The sequence below is a fragment of the Pelmatolapia mariae genome, linkage group LG7 (genome assembly GCF_036321145.2).
Source record: "Pelmatolapia mariae isolate MD_Pm_ZW linkage group LG7, Pm_UMD_F_2, whole genome shotgun sequence".
NCBI classification, from domain to species: Eukaryota; Metazoa; Chordata; class Actinopteri; order Cichliformes; family Cichlidae; genus Pelmatolapia; species Pelmatolapia mariae.
The window spans coordinates 55,017,879-55,037,738 of record NC_086233.1 but is presented as its reverse complement, the minus strand read 5'-3'; the positions used below and the strand labels follow the sequence as shown (position 1 = coordinate 55,037,738).

The window sequence follows — 19,860 nt, the reverse complement described above, 5'->3', positions numbered from 1 at the left end:
TCATTCTGCCAGGGCCGCCCAGCAGCCCACCATGCATTTAGTGAGAAAGCAGAGCACAGCTTAAAGGATAGACAGAGAAGATGAGACAGGCTCTGCTAAACCTCACAGAGCATCCCAGACACCCTGTGTATATGTGTGTGTGTGTGTGTGCGTGCGTGTGTGTCAGCATGTGTGTCTAAAGGCTCCAGACACTGAAATCAATAGGCTGTTCAGTGCACACTGCCCCACTCCCACAGACAACAAAGCAATACTTACAAGAGTAGTAACAGTCTAAATGATCATTAACACCCACATTCGCTCTTATCTTACTCTTTCTCAGTTCTGATGTGTCCACACATCGTGTTTTTTACTTGCCATAATGAGCTCCGTCTCAAATGGATGGTAAAAAAGTAAAAATGGGGGAGGTGTGAAAAAAGAAATAAAAAAGAAAGAGATGACTCTGAAAAGGGAAGAGGGAAGGACATAATTAACGAGCAGATGTATTAGCAGAAAGGACAGTCTAGAGAGAGGAAAAAAAACAATACTCTGACTCAGCATGATCACTGCCTTCAAAGTAAACTCATTAAAACAAAGCTCATCAGAATGAACACTGGAATGAGGAAAACATATAGCTGTGTGGTTTATGGATGATTTACTGAGCAAGGGGTTGGTTTCCGTGTTTGGAAAAGGACAAGCAAAAACACCTTCATCCATGTCTAATAAATAAATACTTTACATGTATGCAGGAATATACATAAAGGAGAACAAAAAGAGTAAGAAAAGAAATGACTCATATCATGGGAAAGCCAGACATGGAGAGCAGGGCAAAGGACAGACAGACAGGACAGTAGCAGTTTAAAATGAAAGCTGCATTGAGAAAGAAGAGATAGATGGCAGAAGAATAGAGTGAGTGATAAAGCAGTGAGAGATGTCAGAGGAGATAGCCAAAAGGTTGATTTTAAATATCAGTTTGACAGAGAACTGTGACAAAAGGCCCAGATTTGAACAAAGGGGAGACAGAACTGGGTGTACTGGAACAGAGAGTTGGCAGAAAAGGTGGGAGGGATGGAAGTATCCACAGAGAAGAAGGTGAGATAGGTAAAAAGAAGAAGAAAGCATGAGACGGAGTGACAGACCTGAGGTATCTGCAGCTGCGAGAACCCATGGGAGAGCCTTGCTGATAGGAACAGTAAATGTACACCTGCTCCCCATTCCATTTAGTATTTTGGCTTTTTTGTTGTCATGCATGTATCTCAGAGATCTATTGCTAAGTGTAGCTATATCCCCTAAATGGACACCATGGATGGATGATTGGTATTAATATACCTCTTTCCAGTATACTTGGAGAATGCCATGGCCTTGTAGTATATCAGCTGTGTTCAAGGATATGCAGTCACAACTGTTTGGACGGTCCCCCTGAAAGCCTCTCGTACAACCTCAAATTGTTATTATGATTTACAAACACTCTGATCTAAAAAAAAAACCTTGCATGCTTACCACTGCACAACATGGGAGTCAAGAAAGGCTCTCTTCCACAGTGTGTACTTTGTCCTGTCTCCCTCCCCTCACCCCTAACCAATTATGGCAGATGGCTTCTACCTGAAGTCTCTTCCTGTTAAAAGGGAGTTTTTCTTTCCCACTGTCACCAATCAAAAACTCCTAGGGGGTGTCTAATTGTTGGGGTTTCCTCTCTGTTATTGCATGTGCTTTATCTTATAATATAAAGCTTCTGACATGGAGAAACTGTAGATTTAGGCGTGCTTACTGTATGCTTACTTGTAAGATCTACAACATATTTATACCTATTATTTACTTATCTATTTCGTCAATCATGAGTACAATGCTTACCATACTGTTACAAAAATCCTAGATTATTAATGTTCATTTAATTAACACTTGAGCTTTTATATCTTCTTGTTTTATGAATGTTTTCTATTCAAATCAGAGAAAACTTTATGTACAAAACTGTGGCATAAGCATACAAAACACCGTAATATGTAGGAAAATATACATCATTGTCCTTTATACACCACTATCATATGTGGTGATAACTGCAGTATTTATTTTTTTCATGTTTCAAATCTACATTAAACAAATCTTAGTATTAAAAAAAACATTTATTTCATTTTTTTTTTTCTACTCTTTGCAATTTTCTGACTGCTCAGTTTATCTCTGCTTGTTTCCCGAGGAAAAACAATGATAAGGATTTACTATCCCTGGTTAGACTGATTCATTTTATTATTACAAAATATTATAATTTCACTGTCTATTGGTTAATTATAATTAGATTACAGACACTACATAACAATCTGTAAAAGAATTAACATGTGCAAAGGAAGCATAGATATAATGTTTGGTAGGAATCGCAGCTGAGAGAAGAGCGGCAGAGAGACACTCATGCTTGTGTAAGAGCTGATCCTAATTACCTTGTTTCATCTCAATTATTGCAATAATTACAAAGTATGGAAATGCTGATTCTGAAAAATGCTACATGCCACATTTAATTGGCATTGATCAGTGTTAATTTTGAAGGAACAGTATCTTTAGACCACAAAAGGCTGTAATACATTTTGCAATCCACTAACACAGTTTGGATTTCATCTTGATTAATGTATTAGGCTATTGTCCCTGGCCTACTAGAAGTCTAGTTAGAATTCCCTATTTGCAGTCCTTCCCCCCTTCTCTTTTTGTTATCACACAAACAATAAATATAAATGTATGCTCACAGAAAAAGACACACACGTACACACACACACACACACACACACAAAAACACCGTTTACCTGCTTAATATGATCAGCGCACAATTGTGATGGGATGTAGAGTAACATCTGTTCTGGAGACTAGAATATCTCTGATCGTGTCATAGCTGCTACTCATTGCTGTACACTGGTACACAGACACACACACACACACACCTACACACACACACACACACACACACAAACACATAAATGCATCTTCTGCTCATTATTATAACATTGTGACAGCAGGCAGCAGATTAATAAAAATATGGTCCAACACCTGGGGTACAAAGACTCCATTAAAGAGATCTACAAATACCACATTAAACACTTAACACACATCTCTAGACAGAGGGAATTGGGTAACTGAACTTTGCAGCATTACCCTGGAAATCTTGAGAATGACACTTTTATAGATATGACTATGATTTTTTTCATTATTGACGTGATTGTAATCTAAATGTTTTTATTACCATATCATGCTTACATTATAGGGAAATGTCTGAAAGACAGCTGGGACATTTCTTTCCTCCGAATATGCTTAATACATAAAATATATAAATATGTATAAATATATAAAAATAGCACTCCAATGTTATGATATTGTGTTGTTTGTCTTGAACCATACTTTGCATTTGTTTCCCTCTTTTAAGTGAGGTAATCAATGAAAAATGGTAAATGGCCTGTATTTGTATAGCGCTTTACTTAGTCCCTAAGGACCCCAAAGCGCTTTACACTACATTCAGTCATCCACCCATTCACACACACATTCACACACTGGTGATGGTAAGCTACATTGTAGCCACAGCTGCCCTGGGGCGCACTGACAGAGGCGAGGCTGCCAGACACTGGCGCCACCGGGCCCTCTGACCACCACCAGTAGGCAACGGGTGAAGTGTATTGCCCAAGGACACAACGACTGAGACTGTCAGAGCCAGGGCTCGAACCGGCAACCTTCCGATTACAAGACGAACTGCCAACTCTTGCACAATCCAGATTTACCTAATACCATGTTTTTGGTAGTGGAGACTACCTGAAAAATATAACATTTTTTACTGTTTATTCTATGTCTACTATAAATAAAGTTACAGAATGTCAAAGTAGTCAATGAGTCATTGATTTGCTTGTATTTTGGTCAGTCTGACAGTCAAATAACCAAGACAAAGACTTTGTACCAGCTTGCATATCCAACAAGGTATATAATCAAAGACAGTGGGCTAATTGTGTTAGGAAATTCTAACAGCAAAGTTTTAATCAATGTATTAGATCACATCGACTGGGCCTCAGAATCAGGATTTTCTTTTACTTTTTTATTAAGATGAGTTTTACACATAAGCTGCTAGTTAGCAGTTAGCTAACAATGGTAAAAAAATTAAGTGAACACTTGATCATTTCAGTGTAACACAAACTCAGTTAAACTTCAGAGATCTTTCTAAAATCTTTCCAGTTGGAAAGCATAAACCATTGTGAACTAATCTGATGCACAGTGACAACAGTTGCACTGCAAAGACAACAACAAGACAGCCCCAAAAGTGGAATGGTTTTGCAGGTGGTGGTCACAGACATGACTGATTCTTCCTCTGGTTTGTTTCTTATCTTTCTCTTCATGAGCGGAGGTTCACACTGAGCACATGTCACAGGCATGAAAGAGTCTGGAGATGTGCTGGCAAACCTTACAATGCCTGCACTATCATCTGCAAAAGCAACTACGACCAGTGGTGGACCTGCAAGCTTTAATGTTCTCTAGCATGCCAATCAAGCTGCATGAGCACAAATCCCATTAAAGGATGCTGGCTCCTCATACCACCTTCAGTGAGTCTGATTTTGACAGTTTGGTCATAAACATGCACATGAGTAGCCTACTAGAGCTCACATTGTAGGGCTGTGCTCCTTCTGTTCCAGTGTGTGGCACATAGTGTATGTGCCACATACTGTGGCTTTTTTATTTTCTTGTATCCGTCTGTAGACTGCATTAAATCGAAATAATAAAATAAATATTTAAAAAATTCAGTATTTTATCAACTTACTGCTAAATGCTATTCTGTAAGAGAGTTCCATGATCATGTTGCCAACATTGTAAAATTAAGATTATTTTGCAAAGACACATTAATCCGCAAATATCCATGTACCAACACACCCCATTTTACAGCGCAGAGTCTTACACACCACCACCACCTGTGTCCTGTAGACTTTCTTTTCTTTTTTGTGCGCTGCAGGCTGAGGGATTACTCTAAGTAATGCTGTGGAGTGGCTCATTAGTCACTGGATAGAGCCCTTCACCTCAGGAGAAAAGAGGAATTGTGCAGACACACACATACAGTACTGTAGACACACACATTTACCCCATGCAGACTGTTCAAGTAAAAACAAATAACTGCAGCTGATATGTGATTCCTGGATGTAGGGAACAACCCATTCAAAGAGCAAGTGTCTAAAAATATGCTAGTATATTATTTAGAGTGATAACTCAGCCTGCAACACCAAAACTCAACATCTGGTTTATGTTACATTCAGTTCAAGTGATGTTATCAATGAAGCAAACCTCACATGGACGTCCAAAAAACACTGTGGGACCCCACACAATCACAGGGCACTTGTGTGGGCAGTAGGTATACTAAAGAGGGAGTTTGATGTGTGAGCATGCATCAGTTTCTTTCTTCAGTGTTTATTTAGTTTATCTTTTATAGCACAAGTTTAGCTGTATCAATAATTGAGCCTTTAATTACAGTGTACTTAGGCATTCAGGGAAACAGATAACAAGCTGAAGATGTAGGAGGGAGAGATGTGTTGTGAATCAACACATCTCTCCAAGATGTGTTGACTCAAGCCAAGAGAGTCTCACACAGTTTCGCCGAGTGGTCAAGCGTATTTGACATCAAGATTTTCATTATGATATCACCCTAAGCAGAATTATTTACTCTAATGACCCTTTCACAGCTTCATACTGTTTTTATGAAGGTGTGATAGCCATTTCTCCAGCGTAAGAGGCAAGAATTTTCTTGGCCTTAAGATGGTTGAGATAAACCCATTATAATGCAAATCTGTTTCGACATATGGACTATGCTCTCTGTATTATAATAATAATAATAAAAGCAACAAGAATAAAAATAAGATGAACAAGATAGGATTCTGGAAATCAACAGTAAGTGGTCTGAATTTAAAGATACAAATATGCATTCATTAGAATTTATTATAAATTTATAGAGGAGATTTTGGTACTTTGGCCCTTTGGCTCATGCTTGTGTAGGTGGCTACATTTCAGTGCCTAAGCTCTATCAAACAACTGTCTGCCAATATCCCCTATTGAGTTTTTTATGTAGCAAATGATGTATAGTGGGTGGATCAGTGAGTGGGCAGGTGGACAGTCCAAACGGTGAATGTTTCCACGTGTAAATGTGTGAGTGTTCCCCACTGGGCTTCGAGCCACAGTATCCATTGTAAAACCTTTGATAAAGTGATCTCTCCTAGCAGTGTGCAGCCAAGTACATATTAATAATGCATGCTACATTCTGCCTCACACTTTTTTATGAAAGCATGAATAGGCACACATAAACGGACACTTATTTCACACACCTGTGGCAAGGTAAGCTGCGGCCTTTGGAAGGTCATCCATCACGCGGAGTTAGATATCAGATAAAGAGAGACAGACAAGACACAAGAAAGAGAAAGACGAAAGCCAACGGGAGGATGAAAGTTTGAAAGCACTTGTCAAGTAAGTGAAAATGGCTTGAGTGCCTTGGGCAATCTCCAATTATATTGACATTGCGAGTCACTTCCAACCTCATATCAAAGGCACTGAGCAAAAAAGGAAGTCCCAGTTGCAATGAAGATTCGCTTCCTGCATTTTGCCTAATAAAGTTTAGAGCAAAAAGCCCTCCTTTGACTTAGAAGATTGGTCAGCAAAAATCTCAAAGCACAACTGAAATCTAGTGGGACAGTTTGCTTCCTGTATACCATCTTCTGGTTTGAGTTTGCTGGTGTTTATTGTCACACCTACTGTATGCGGTCTGCAAGGATTAGAAAGACTATACCCAAAAGGGAAACCAGTCGCACTATTTGCTAAAAGCCTTCTTTATTTTCTCAGCTGCTCTCACTATGATCCTTTGCTCACTGTCTATCTGTCCATCAATCCACATAGCCATTATTTTCATGTTGACCTGCCTCTCTTTCCCAGCATGCATTTATCATTTATCTTCTCATCTATACATCTCATGACAGAGAATCCAATATCAGTGTGCCTTGAGGTTACTCATAAAAGAAGATGAGGCATAATAAAGAGTGAGACGTGATCGATGTGTGGAGGTTGGATCAACTGTCAACATAAAGTTGATGTCCCACCCACCACCTACCCTTATGAACTTTTCACATAGAAAATACACCGTAACATTGCCCAGTATTACAGCCATTTCTCTCTTCTATTGCTTTTCCATGCAGTAGAGCCAATACTCACTTTGCTGCTGATGCATCTCGTGGCACCAGCACTCGGAAAATTGATAAGAACATGAGTGCCTTTACTTAACAAACAAAAGACAGACACTTGGCAGGACACATGTTTATGGACATTCATAAACACTCCCTTTCCATTACTAATTAGACAACAACTGCAAGACCTTAAAAAGGCAATGTAAGGCAATTTGCTATTCAGACTCCTAGTGGAGATGAGAATCTCTGCCCTAAAAAAAGAAAGAAAGAAATTGGGGGGGAAGAACATCCCGAGGGTCGAGGCTCTCATTATCACATTCAGTCCAAAAGAAGAAAGATCTCAGTCCCTGCTTTCTACTCTTTTAAGTATATACTTCACCCGCTGTTCCTTTAGCATACAGCATCTATCCTCTACTATGGAGCCAAATTAGATTTATAAATCGTCACACACACATACCTTTATAACAGAAACATTAGTTGGCTATAAAATGTCCATCAAAAGTAATACGCACTCCTCGGGTTTAGATTGTGATAACATACAGACCTCCTAAAGGTTGTTCTGAACAACTGTTGGGTAGTTGTGTACTTTAAAACGACTAGGAGATCCTGTTACTAAACCACTCTAAAATGTTTTGAATGATACTCTATTTAAATGCTTTGGACTTCAACCAAAGAAAAAGCAACCACAATTGGAAAACTAAGTCAGAAAAATATGCAAACAAACAGATAATGCGCAGATGGTGGTGTTAATGCAGAATTATGTGTTACGTTTTGGGCAATAACTTGTGAATTACTCAACTTAACTATTCATACTTTACACAATAATGCTGTTACAGTTATATGTTGTGTCCTACTTAAGGAAAAGCAATCATTCAGTTTGGCATAAAAATATAGTTTCTCCCCATTTACAACTGCTGTGCTGGTAGGTGTGATTGTTGGATATTCAACTAAACTTCATTTTCTGTATGTGGATGTAGATCACTGTATGTTAAGATTTAAATCTCCAGTCAGGTGCATACAGTATATGCATCAATATTAGAGTTACACATAATTCAGCTACCTTTATTAAATTTGCATGCTATATAGAGACTGAATTTTCTTTAACTTTTTTGTTGCCTTTAATAACACATGATCATGACTTTGCAAGTTTGTCTGTGACAGATGCAGCTCAGAAAACAGAAGGCTTTTGTATCTAATTGCTTTTAGTTTTGTGACTGTCACAAAATCTACACATAGCACAGGGTGCCGTGCTTGTTCAAGACAAATCAAACATAAAAGCAACTTAATTTTTTATCATCTTTTTCAAATTGCTTTTACCCGTGTTGGCAGTTTTCATCCCTGGTCTGAAATGAATTAAATGTACCCAAAGTGAATTTCACTTGAATGAGAAATCGGTTCATCTGCTGTTATTTGTATTACTTTTACAATGACTAAATACCACAAACATCCCTGTGTCACCAAAACCTAATGCGCTCCAGTTTATCTTTAGGTTTTTACAATCACACTCTGATTATTTAATATCCATGGTGGAGTCTTAGAGAAGAACAGATGGAAAACTGGTCGCTGTCATTGCACTTGAAGAGTTTGTCCTGCGCAGCATCAAAAGCTACAAACAAACTGCAAACTGACAGTTGGTTCCTTTGAGAGGAGTGAATTTTACCTCCAAGGCAGCAGACCTCTTGCGTAGCAGCTGCTCTATGTTCCTGGCCGCTCTGGCCACTAGCTCCTCCGCATCGTTTTGCTCCACAGTGTAGAGGTGCTGGTTACTCAGAAAAATCTACATGGAGAAAGACAAATGTAATTGCCGTTTTAATACAAAAAAGACTTTTTGTACACACATTCATTTGTTTAAATTATTGTTAAAACTAAATATAATTTTCACAGGAAATTAAGAGTTTAAACATTTAGGGGAAAATATACAAGTTGTTGACTTAAATTTTAAGAAAGGAATAGAATTATGCTCTGATTTTATGCATGTCTGTGTATATTCTGGTGTTTATACCTGAGTGAGGCTCTTCCCAGCTGCGGCTGTGTCTGCCAGGGTAACAAGCTCTTTCTGCATCTGATCAACCCATTCTTTAATCCTATGGGACAAAGAAATGCACACAACCAATCCTGTAGCTCAGATATAACCAGTTTAGAAGAGACGTTGCATGCATTTCAGTTAAACTGTCTGTCAAGCTATCTTATATCAATCATCTAAAAAGACCAACCAAGTCACTTGACGCAAAAACAAACAAGGTCAAAGAGAATCACTCTTGTGGGTCGGGCAAAATGTCAACCAATCAAACCCAGATCACCAGAAACAAACACAATGTCATCTAATAAAGCTTGTGTCACTGCATGTCAACTAATACAATTGCTTTCAGAGAGTTCAAACATGAAGTCAACCAATCAGATAAGTGCCAGCTATTGTTGTGACTAGTGACAGTGATGTGAGTGGACAGGCAGGAGGTGGGCGGCAGCTAAGACCAACATGCTTTTCTATATCTCAAAGAGCTTTAATCATTTCCAGCCTGCTGGTGCCATTGATGTACGAATAATAGCAACCAAACAACAGACTCAATGATGGTACCCATTCACTTGAGTGAAAATTGCTCACCTGATGCTTGCCTTTTATTTTATTTTGTTTTTTTTCTGTGTCGTCGTGGTACATTAGTCACTGTGCCACACACTGGTTTATACCTTAGTCTCATCCTCCTCCATTACTCTCTATGTACCACTTGAACAAAGTGGCCATGGATGATCATTGGGAAGAGTAGAACCTAAGACATTATGTATGATATGAGACAGTGACTTGTTAGGCAAATCACATGTTGTCACTCTACACATGTTGTCAGGTGATGTGAAGTTGTATGAGACCCCCCCCCCCCCCCCCAAGAAGTTCCCTCTCTGGCCGCCCCTAGTCCTCACAACTGAGAGGGGGTAAAAGGTCTTAACATGCAGCCTTAAGTGATTAAAACTGATCAGAGTGCTAAAACAGAGCTTTTCCCTATTCTCTATTAAAATACAAGTTTTGATCAATATGTTAAATGACAAATGTAGTTTGAATAACAAAAATGACATGATCCAGCTTCAACCTTGGTAGATTAATAGGTAACAGCAGGACTTTGAGAAGATAAGAACTCTGTCACCAGACCATCATTGTACATGATTTTAAATGAACAATGAATGAATTTGCTGTTAGTAAATTATCCTTAATACTGTTCAGAATATCATCAGGTATATTGAAAATGAGTAGGTGTAAGTGTAACCCAGATATTAAATAAGAAAATGTAACCTATGCATTGATTCTAATAACAGACCTCACTGAGAACCTCTACAGAGTCTGACCTTGGTATGTGTGGGTGTGTGTGTATGTGTGTGTGGTGCAGGATAGGGGTGAAAGTGACACACAGGAGCCACCGGTCTTTGAATGTCTGACTTTTTTGATAAAAAGTATGATTAAATAAAAAGAAGTTGTATTAAATAAATGATTGACAAACACAGTTTTTAAAAGAAAGTAAAAGAAAGTATTCCTCGGTATTTAAATTAAAAAGGGATTATGTTGCAACGAATGTTCATTTGAGAATCTGCTAAAGACAAATCTAACTGAAGTAGAATTACATAAACTGAATGAAACATGAAGTGAATTATATCCATATGTGACTGAACGTTTAAATGTGATGGGATTTCTGTGTTAACAATGACAAAGAAATTGTAATGAAGTGATTTTAAAATGTAAACTTTAAACTTTGCGTTAAATCACATAAGTCAGATAGACAGAGATAGATAAGATGTGGGTGGACATCAGGTGATTAGATGTTAATTCACTAGCTGGGCCCACATCCTCATTTTAGGTTTGACAGCGTTTTAGTAGGTAAAGGTGAATGCTTGGACATGAATTGAGCTGCGGTTTGGGGAAGGCCTCGAAGGGGACTGGCGGCGGCTCCCGGGCCTGGCAGATCCCCACGTAGTAAATAGGAGTGAAGAAGTTAAAGAATTGAGAACAAGGAGGGAGGGAGGGTGGGGCACGTAAACGAGAATGAACAGCTTGCAGAACTGGGGGAACCTATATAGATGACAACCGGAAGGAGCGTGTTTGGAGGCGTGGTCCTGCTCCTGAAATTCCGATACATAATCTCCAATAATGTGACTGGATGTCCCCAGTTAGATGTCATCTCAGAAGATGTGACATCCAGTAAGAGAGGGAAGAAAGGGTGAACGTGAAAAGTTAAGTGAAGAAGAGATACAGAGTCCTTCCCCTTTGCAGCTCAGAAGATTGGATCTGAGATGTGCACAGTTGAAAATTACAGCAGAGACACTAGAGGGATTGACCCAGCCCGACCTGTGGACCTGCAAAATGGTTGTATATTTTTGGCTTTCCTCTCTGCTCATTTTGTGTGTGTGTGTGTGTGTGTGTGTGTGTGTACAGCATACTTCCACTAAACTCCCAAGGGATACTCATTTCCTGTTGGGTGATTATCATCAACTCGGAACACGGGGATAAGTGCATCTTTAGGCCTGGTTGTGCTCACCCTTTCTCCAACCTCTCCTCACCAAAGATAAGAACAAAATCAGCATTAGCTCAGAGTCAGTTAATAAGATAATTGTAGTTCAGGTGATTTGATTGTTGTTTTGTGATTATTACTATTTGATTTTGCTTTGCTCCTGCTAAATTGCTTTAATAACATTTCCTGCAATTAGTCTAAATTGTAGACATTCACTTTTTAACCTTTTGTGAAACAGTATTGGTAAAAATCTGAGTATCGTTCTTTACTAGTCCAAATAACTCTTACAGGTTACTCTAGTCATTTGAATACAACACTCCCTTAGGGCCTATTGTCTTGGCTTTTAAAATCAACCCAGTTATTAACAAGTCCCCAACTGAGAGGGGAGCTGCCTTTTAGTAATGAGTGGTGGTGATAAGGCCGATCCTGCAAGGCTACTCGGGCATTTTTCTTATCAGATGACGACAGTGGAGGACATTTGGATGATTACAAGGCAGTCAGAGGGGTGAGTCCCCTCACATATATCGGCTCCAGCTGAACTCTGCATTACTTACTGGGTAAGAGACTTATAGAATCAGAGGTTAGGACATTTTAATCAGAGAGCTGAAACAGACTTCCCATATAGGGGTCATGGACCCTGCAGATCAATGATGTAGAAACTTTTTTTGCCATGTATACTGTATGAGAATGATGACAAGTTTATATAGCATAGAGAGATTCTCATTAACATCCATTTCACAGCTCGGCTGCCTTGAAGCAACATGCACACACACACACACACACACACACACACACACACACACACATGTCTGGTTTGCTATCCTCGTGGGGACATCCCATTGACATAATGCTTTCCCTAGCCCCTTACCCTAACCCTAACCATTAAAAATGAATGCCTAACCCTAACCCTTACCCTAAACCTAACCATAACCTAATTGTAACCCTGACAGTAAAACCGCATTTTGAGTGTGAAAATTGCTTTCAACCCCAAGGGGACCTGGATTTTGGTCCCCACGGTGCAGAAAGTCCCCACCAGGATAGTAAAAGTCAGATTCTGGTCCCCACCAGGATAGTACGAACCCGTACACACACACACACACACACACACACACACACACACACAGGAACAAACATTGAAAATCAGATATTCATACTCAGAAAATACTTTCAAAAACTGTCATTGCAGCGGTGTGTTGAAAGTCATTCAATTTACTACGTGAAAAACATCGACCGTGACATTTAGTACAGCTGAGGGGGTTGGCAAGACAGAAAGGTTCAGAAGATCAAAAAGCAAGGAAAAAATGCATCAGGGATACAAAATCCACAGTGAATGAGGAACATTCAAAGCAAGCACACTTGTGGAGAAAGATGAGACACTTTGCAAGATAGGGAATACCACAGGGAATAGTGAATGTGAAATACAGTAGTTTAGGGAAAGCTTTACTAGTGTAAGTCAGGAGATTTTAATCTTTGCTTCTCAATCTCCAACTTGAAAAAAGTACAGCTTCTTAAACTCCATAGTGATTTGAGGAAAGTTGAACTCTGCAAATATTATTACCCGTCACATGTAGGCTGCTTATTTCCACTGAACCTATGGCCTGTTGGCTAATACAGATTATAAGTGTTATGCTGATGGGCCTGTTACCCATATTTTGTGTTGATCTATTGCTGTCATAAGTTGTTAATTGTTTCATAATAATCATTGTCAACTTGACAACCTTACCAAGAGAATAATAATTTTCTCTGCCTTGTAAATTTTGCAGTATAGGCCAGGGTTTGCTTGACTTCTTTAAGTATTTTGTGACCCTTTTTAATATCCTATTTTTCACTGGGTATAACAAAACTCTGTACTGTTTACACACTGTGTGTGTTTATGTGGACCTTAGCTCTTGAAGCCTGAAGCACAGACAAGTCAACTGTGACTTAGAGTTTATGTGTGCTTCCTGGAATTTGGCATTCAGAAAGGCAGAGGCACTTTCACCTGACTTCTTGAGTTTAGCTTCTGTGGAATCTTATCAGTGTAAATTTCTGGTTGTAATAGTTGAGATAATCAGGTTATGTGTGCATGTGCTCTTCTTCAAGTACAATATGGGTGCGTGGAAATGTTTTGTTACTCACTTTGTTTGGAAATCTATATGAAAAGCTCATTTGTTTTATGTATACACAGAAACCAAGCACTGCAACATGCAAGGGAATTGGTCTTAGTAGTACAGACCTCACTAGACTCCTGCAGCAGAGGAAAATGGTATAGAACAATGCTACACCCCAAAGCCATATCTGTCAGTTTATATGCATATTTGAAATCAAATATTCTTTTTAATTAGGATTTACTGCAAATCAATACAAAGTTGTTCAGATTGATCACCCTTTCCCTATGATAAAGTATATCTATCCTGACTGAAGTAATCTTGTCTTAGATGACAATGCACCCAGCCTTGGGGCACAAGGTGTCACTGAATGCTATGAAATTGGTGTAAATCATATTTTATTGCCTTTGCTGCTTCAACCCAGTCTCACAAATGGGAAGTTTCGAATTGATGTTTTCAACAGCATTCTCCATCACCATCATTAAATGAGGGTACGTCTTTTGAAATAATGGTGTTGCATCCATCCAGTAGACTTTCAGACACTTGTAGAATCAGTGCAGAGTCACAGTGAAGCTGTAGTGGTTGAACATGGTGTCCTTGCACCTTACTAATAAATATATATATATTTCTTTCTCATATTCACCATCCATCATGTTTAATTTGATCTATTCTATTTCTAGACTAAAAAGGCAAAGTACTCTGATCTGTGTCATTTTTTCATCTTTCTGAGCGCTAGCACTCTAGCACTCATCATAAGGTGGGCTGTTATCAATGGCTAAATCAAAAAGGTGATCCAGAGGTGCCTGTAATAAACATTAATAAAGTCGATGTTGTTAAGCTGAGGTAGCAACATTTTTCTACTCTGGTTTCTGGGCTTTGATTACTGTAGCCTGTGGTACAATGCTGGATAATTAAACACACATACGCAGACACAAATGCATATACCAATGGCAACTGGGTCAGGCACTGCCCTACATTGTTTTACAGACACAAGAAGAGCAAATGAGAGCAAAAAACAGAAAGAGAGGAAGAGAAACAAGGCAGGAAAGAGAGAGACAGATGTTGTGGTACAATCACTTTGGAACTAGAGAGAGTAATGAGCTGGCCCATGATGTGTATCTCGGTAGTCGGCTGTATTAAACCACAGTCTAATTACGCATCATTATAGAGGCAAAGGCTGAAGCAGGTCCAGTCCAGACAGAAAAGCAGAATGAGGCATGGAAACACCAGCTGCACCAAAACAACCTGCAGTGCCTGCTCTCACTCTGAATCCTCTGACACCCAGGTGGCCAATTCAGTTCCTGTTCAACATGACCTAGATAATAAACGTTGCTTTAATGTGAAGTTAAGGGTTTGAACATCAAAATGACTTGACCACCTCATGACCCTTAATCTGTTTTTTGGGGGGGGGTTGTTGTTTTTTTCTACAACCATGGGACAAACAGTAGAACTGTGATATATTCCTTCCACAGCCAACATGGGTTCACAGTAATAGATTCAAAAACTCCCATGCGATGTCTTTAAAGTAAGCTTTTGCCCCAGTTTTATTTTCTGTTAACTTTAAATAGTTGCTGAAGAGAACTAAGGTAATGTAAGATGTTTTGTCTCCAGAGTGGCTACTTTAACAACAGAGCTATTTAGGATTGTCAAGAGACAGAAGAGCAGGTGTTTACAGTTTGCCAGAGCAGCTTATCCATAATGAAAATGTTTTCTCTCCATCCATTTGATCAGTGTAATCCGGGAGGATGCACTTAATAAAACAGAGTGTAAAATACAGTTAATTTTAATATCTCTTTTGCTCATGATGCCTGTGTTCAATAATTCTATTATATCTCGTTAGCTCGCACAATCCGAATTTTCTTTTTAAAAAAAGGAAAAAAGAAACTTCTTTAGTTTCCCTTCTTTCTGGAACTATTTTCATTTATCAGTTATTTCTCACAAATATCTTCGTTGGTATTGTGTCGTGTAGAAAAGCATGCAAGGACAGTCATGTTTTTACTGATCACTTTCATGCTTACTGTTTGTTAGTTCATTTGGCAAGAAAGAACTATGAAGAACAAGGACTATCTGGTCGATAATTTGTGCTCTAAAGCATTCAAAAATGAATCCCCACAGCATCCTCCACTTCTAAGCAAAATGTTTTAGCAAGTATACAAAAAAAGAGGAAGGGACATTAAGATACAAAGGTGGTGAAACTGAATTATTTAATACAGTTTAATACAGATGGAGAATCTATTTGTGGTGGGGAGGGAGAGAAAGAAAGAAACAAATAAATAACTCAAGCAATATAATCATATGCCATCTCCACTCAGTCTCCAGCTCCACCATCTCCAACAGCAGTTCTTCACCTGCTGTTGATTCTGGTTAGAGTGGCCCTCTAACTCTCAGTGCATTAGAGCCAAAGGAGGACTGCTGCTGTTCAAGAAGGTGGAGCTGGAGTCTCATCCTCTTTTCTATTGACAGGATGAGCTCTTCTCTGCAGATGAAGAACAAGCTTGTCATAGAGAAGAAGCTGAATGAAACTGAGGACCGCTACAATTGAAACCTGGCCAGTTTGCCAGCAGGTCTAAAGAACACAAGACAGAAAGAGTATGGGTTAGCAGTAAATGAAGTTTACAAATAAGAGCGAGGAGATTACCCACAAGCAAATCAAATGCAGAGAGCATCTTGAAAAAAATACTTTTTTTTTTAAACTACACAAAAAAAAGTGTAGAACATTTCAGTAAGTCTGTTTCAGATAAAATGACTTCTGGATTTTCTGAGCGCTTGTTGTGGGCGCACTGATCAGTCTACCAATGTAAAAAGTGCAGCATTACTAAAAATCTAAACAAACCAGAGCAGTTTAGGCCAGTGAGCATTTCAGCAACAGTTTCATTTTTTCTGATACTGTTTACATTTTGATAAAGAAGAAATGTTTCCTTTCCATCTATGAATCAGAATCTTGTTTTGTGGTTGTGGATAAGCATATGATTATTATTAGTTCAATGTTATATGCTCTGGCAGCAATGCAATACTGAATTTAACAGCTTTTGAAAAAAGACTTGGAATTATTGAGATATACTTTTTTCTCCATATTTGGCTATTTTATTACTAGGGTAAACTGGTGTAAGATCCCTCATCCCCCTACCTCTCTACACCCCCACCCCTTTCTGACAAGTATATTGACTCATTCACGTTTCATCTTTCCTTAGAAGATGGTGGCCTGGTCATGTTTGAATAGCGCAAATATATTTAATATAACGAAACAAATATATAACAAAAATATAAAAAAAAAATGAAAAGAAAAAAATAGTTTTGAGTTGATGTAATAGGTTACCATGTGGGCTATCTAGTTTAACATCAAACAAAAATATTTTTTGAAGTAAGTGAAAGTGTGCATTTTTGAGATATAAAGGAAAATTAATGTCTCTCAGAGGCCTTCCCCTCTTGTGAGAAAAGAAGCACCTTTTACAAGATTTTACATAAATTTATAATAAATTATCAGTTACAGTTTAAATATCCTGTAAATGATACTTAAGCATATTTTTTGTAAATATTATGTTGATAATCCAAAAAATATTCTAAAAGAAAATAGGGGCGTTTTACTCCAGTTTACAATAGCCAGGAACAAACCTCAAGAATCACCTGGTTCTTGGCCAATAAGGGGCCCCAGAAAAACGCCAACTTTTATCATTTATTATTGGCTAAAGCAGCAGGACCGAGCAAAGCCACTCTCCTCTAGGCTACAACTTCATAGAAGAGCTGTCACGGCTCGCCAAGCCACCGGTGACAAACTGCTGATTACGGTAACCAACATTAATCAGCGTAACAACGCGAGCAGGCAGAGGTCTGAAAAAGCTGTCTTTATCAAAATGACCACCGCATGAATGAAATGACCTGCCCACCCTACTCTCACACCCACGCACACCATGAAGCCTATACACCCGTGAGTGTTTCATTAGAGAGAGAGAGAATAAAAAAAGAGAAAGCAAAAAAGCTCCCTGAAACAAGGTCTCTGCAAACCAGAACATCAATTGATCGAAACAGGATTACAAGAGCTGTAGCCTACTTACATGAGCTGTGTCGGAAACTGCGATGCCCAACAACCGTCCTGCCACAGCAGGAACAGAAACACCCAGGCTCGTACCCCGCAGGAATCCATTGTAAAAAAGAGGGGGAGAAAAAGAGGGGAAATTCCCCGATGGACGTCAATATACAATCTGCTCCACTCCCCTCTACCGCCGCTGAATGAAACGACGTGCGAAAGCAGCGCGTGTAGCCGCCTGTCGCTCCCTCACAGATTAACGAACACTGACACCTCTAATCTGATCACTCGGCCATCCAGCGCTCTAACAGGTACTGGAGCTGAATGCGATGCCAGACTCTCTCTCTCTCTATCGCTATCTCTCTCACTCACTCACTCACTCTCGCTGTTCCCGCTCTTTTCGTCTGTCCCTTAATTAACCAGATGCAATTACGACAAACAGTAGTTGTGTAGGCAATAAAAAGAAAAGGTATAATTATGGTGTCACAAATGATTACTAAAAAGCATAACTTTAATTGCTGCTTTTAATTATTAGTTATCGTTAATCTCACAGTATGTTTTTGTCTTGTCTCTCTTTCTCCCCTTTAACAGGTTTCTTCCTGTTAAAAGGGAGTTTTTTCTTACCACTGTTGCCAAGTGCTTGCTCAGTTTGACTGTTTTTCTGTATTATTGTATTAGGGTCTCTGGCTTACACAATAAAGCACTATATAGATATATAAATAAAAGTGAATTGAATTGAGTTGAACTGAAATGAATAACTTTTGTGGTCTTTTGAAATAAATTTTGATAACTTTTTTTTTCTTCAAACAGGCACCATGTGTGTTTGCTCTCAGGTGGGCAGCTTAAGTAGCAAATATGTCATTTTTCTGTTCTTTTTATAACAAAACAATGGAAGGGACTAACTGGCATACCACCCACACAACATATGCAGTCAAATATATACAGGTTCTGGGTTTTCTCTTTAAAATACTTCAAAACCTCTCATCGTTGCCTACAATGTGGAGATAGGGGAGAATTTACTGCCTTTGACTGCACAGTCTTTACCAGTTATCCTAGACAGCAAGCAGACTAACTGTCCCACACGAGAATGAATGAGAATACTAGGCTGGCGGCTGCATTGATTTCACACATATAGTGCACGAGTGAAATTACCAGCAAAGTACAGTATTAGAGCCCAATAAATCTCAGTACCATCCATCATGTTTTATAAAATTGCATTTCTAAAGATGTGCTGCACATCGCATCGAATTTTAAAAGTTGCAATATAAATTCAAAGTCTGGCACAACTGCAGTAATGTTTTTGTTGATATTTTAAGTTATTAGTATCATCACCCTGTGATTAATTGAATAATTAAAGCAAAACCATTAAACCTAATCTATCAAAGTGCCTGTGTGTGCTTGTGCATGTGTCTGTTTGTACGTGTGTGTGTGTGTAATTCAAGCCTGGAGGGAGGGCAGGGCGGCACAAGCACGGTGCTTGGGGATTTGGTTATCAATTGTTGCTTGGCAACCACACACCATCTCTCTTGTCCTCTCACCCTCCCCTCCTCCCATTTTCCCCTTTCTCTCTTTGTTTCTCCCTCCCCACCTATCCATTGCTCTTACTGTACTACACTGTTGCGCTGACCCTTCAGTTTTTCCACTGTTCTCATCCTTCACACCTTGTGACATCACCTTTCCTAAATTCTCCCCCTACACCTTTTTCCACCCTCATTTCTCCTAAAAGAAGAAAAGAAGCAGAGGCGCCTGATGATGGGATAGGAACAAATAGTGAGAACAGGACAGGAGAAAAGAGCAGCGCAGAGAGGGAGAAGGAGATGGAGAGATGGTGGCCTCTTCTGCAGGCAATCCCATTGAGTACTTCAAGGATCTCACAGTGCACCCTGAAAAGGAGTCACTGCTACATACCTTCTCATATAGTCTAAGAAACGATCATTGGAAAAAGACCAGAATAAAATCTTCTGGCATCAGTCAGACAGGCCGTAGAAGTCATTTTTTCTCTATCCGTATACTAATGTGCTCTATTCCATATAATGTAGTTAGATGATTAGATTGATTAACATATATTCCGTAACAGGAATACATACAATAAATAATTTGTCTTAAAATGTATT

The 19,860-nt window shown here is 39.0% G+C and overlaps 1 protein-coding gene across 1 annotated transcript in view; it reads right to left on the bottom strand.

The window, feature by feature from the left end:
* LOC134631449 (voltage-dependent calcium channel subunit alpha-2/delta-1) overlaps positions 1-18,040 on the bottom strand; it is a 68,797-nt gene extending 50,757 nt beyond the window's left edge. Inside the window, exons 1-3 of the mRNA XM_063479800.1 lie at positions 17,775-18,040; positions 9,148-9,229; positions 8,806-8,922 (exon numbers count right to left, since the gene is read on the bottom strand). Coding sequence (XP_063335870.1) covers positions 8,806-8,922; positions 9,148-9,229; positions 17,775-17,863 — 288 coding nt within the window. The 5' untranslated portion in view covers positions 17,864-18,040. The remainder of the gene's footprint in view (positions 1-8,805; positions 8,923-9,147; positions 9,230-17,774) is intronic.
* Between the last annotated feature and the right edge of the window lie 1,820 nt (positions 18,041-19,860).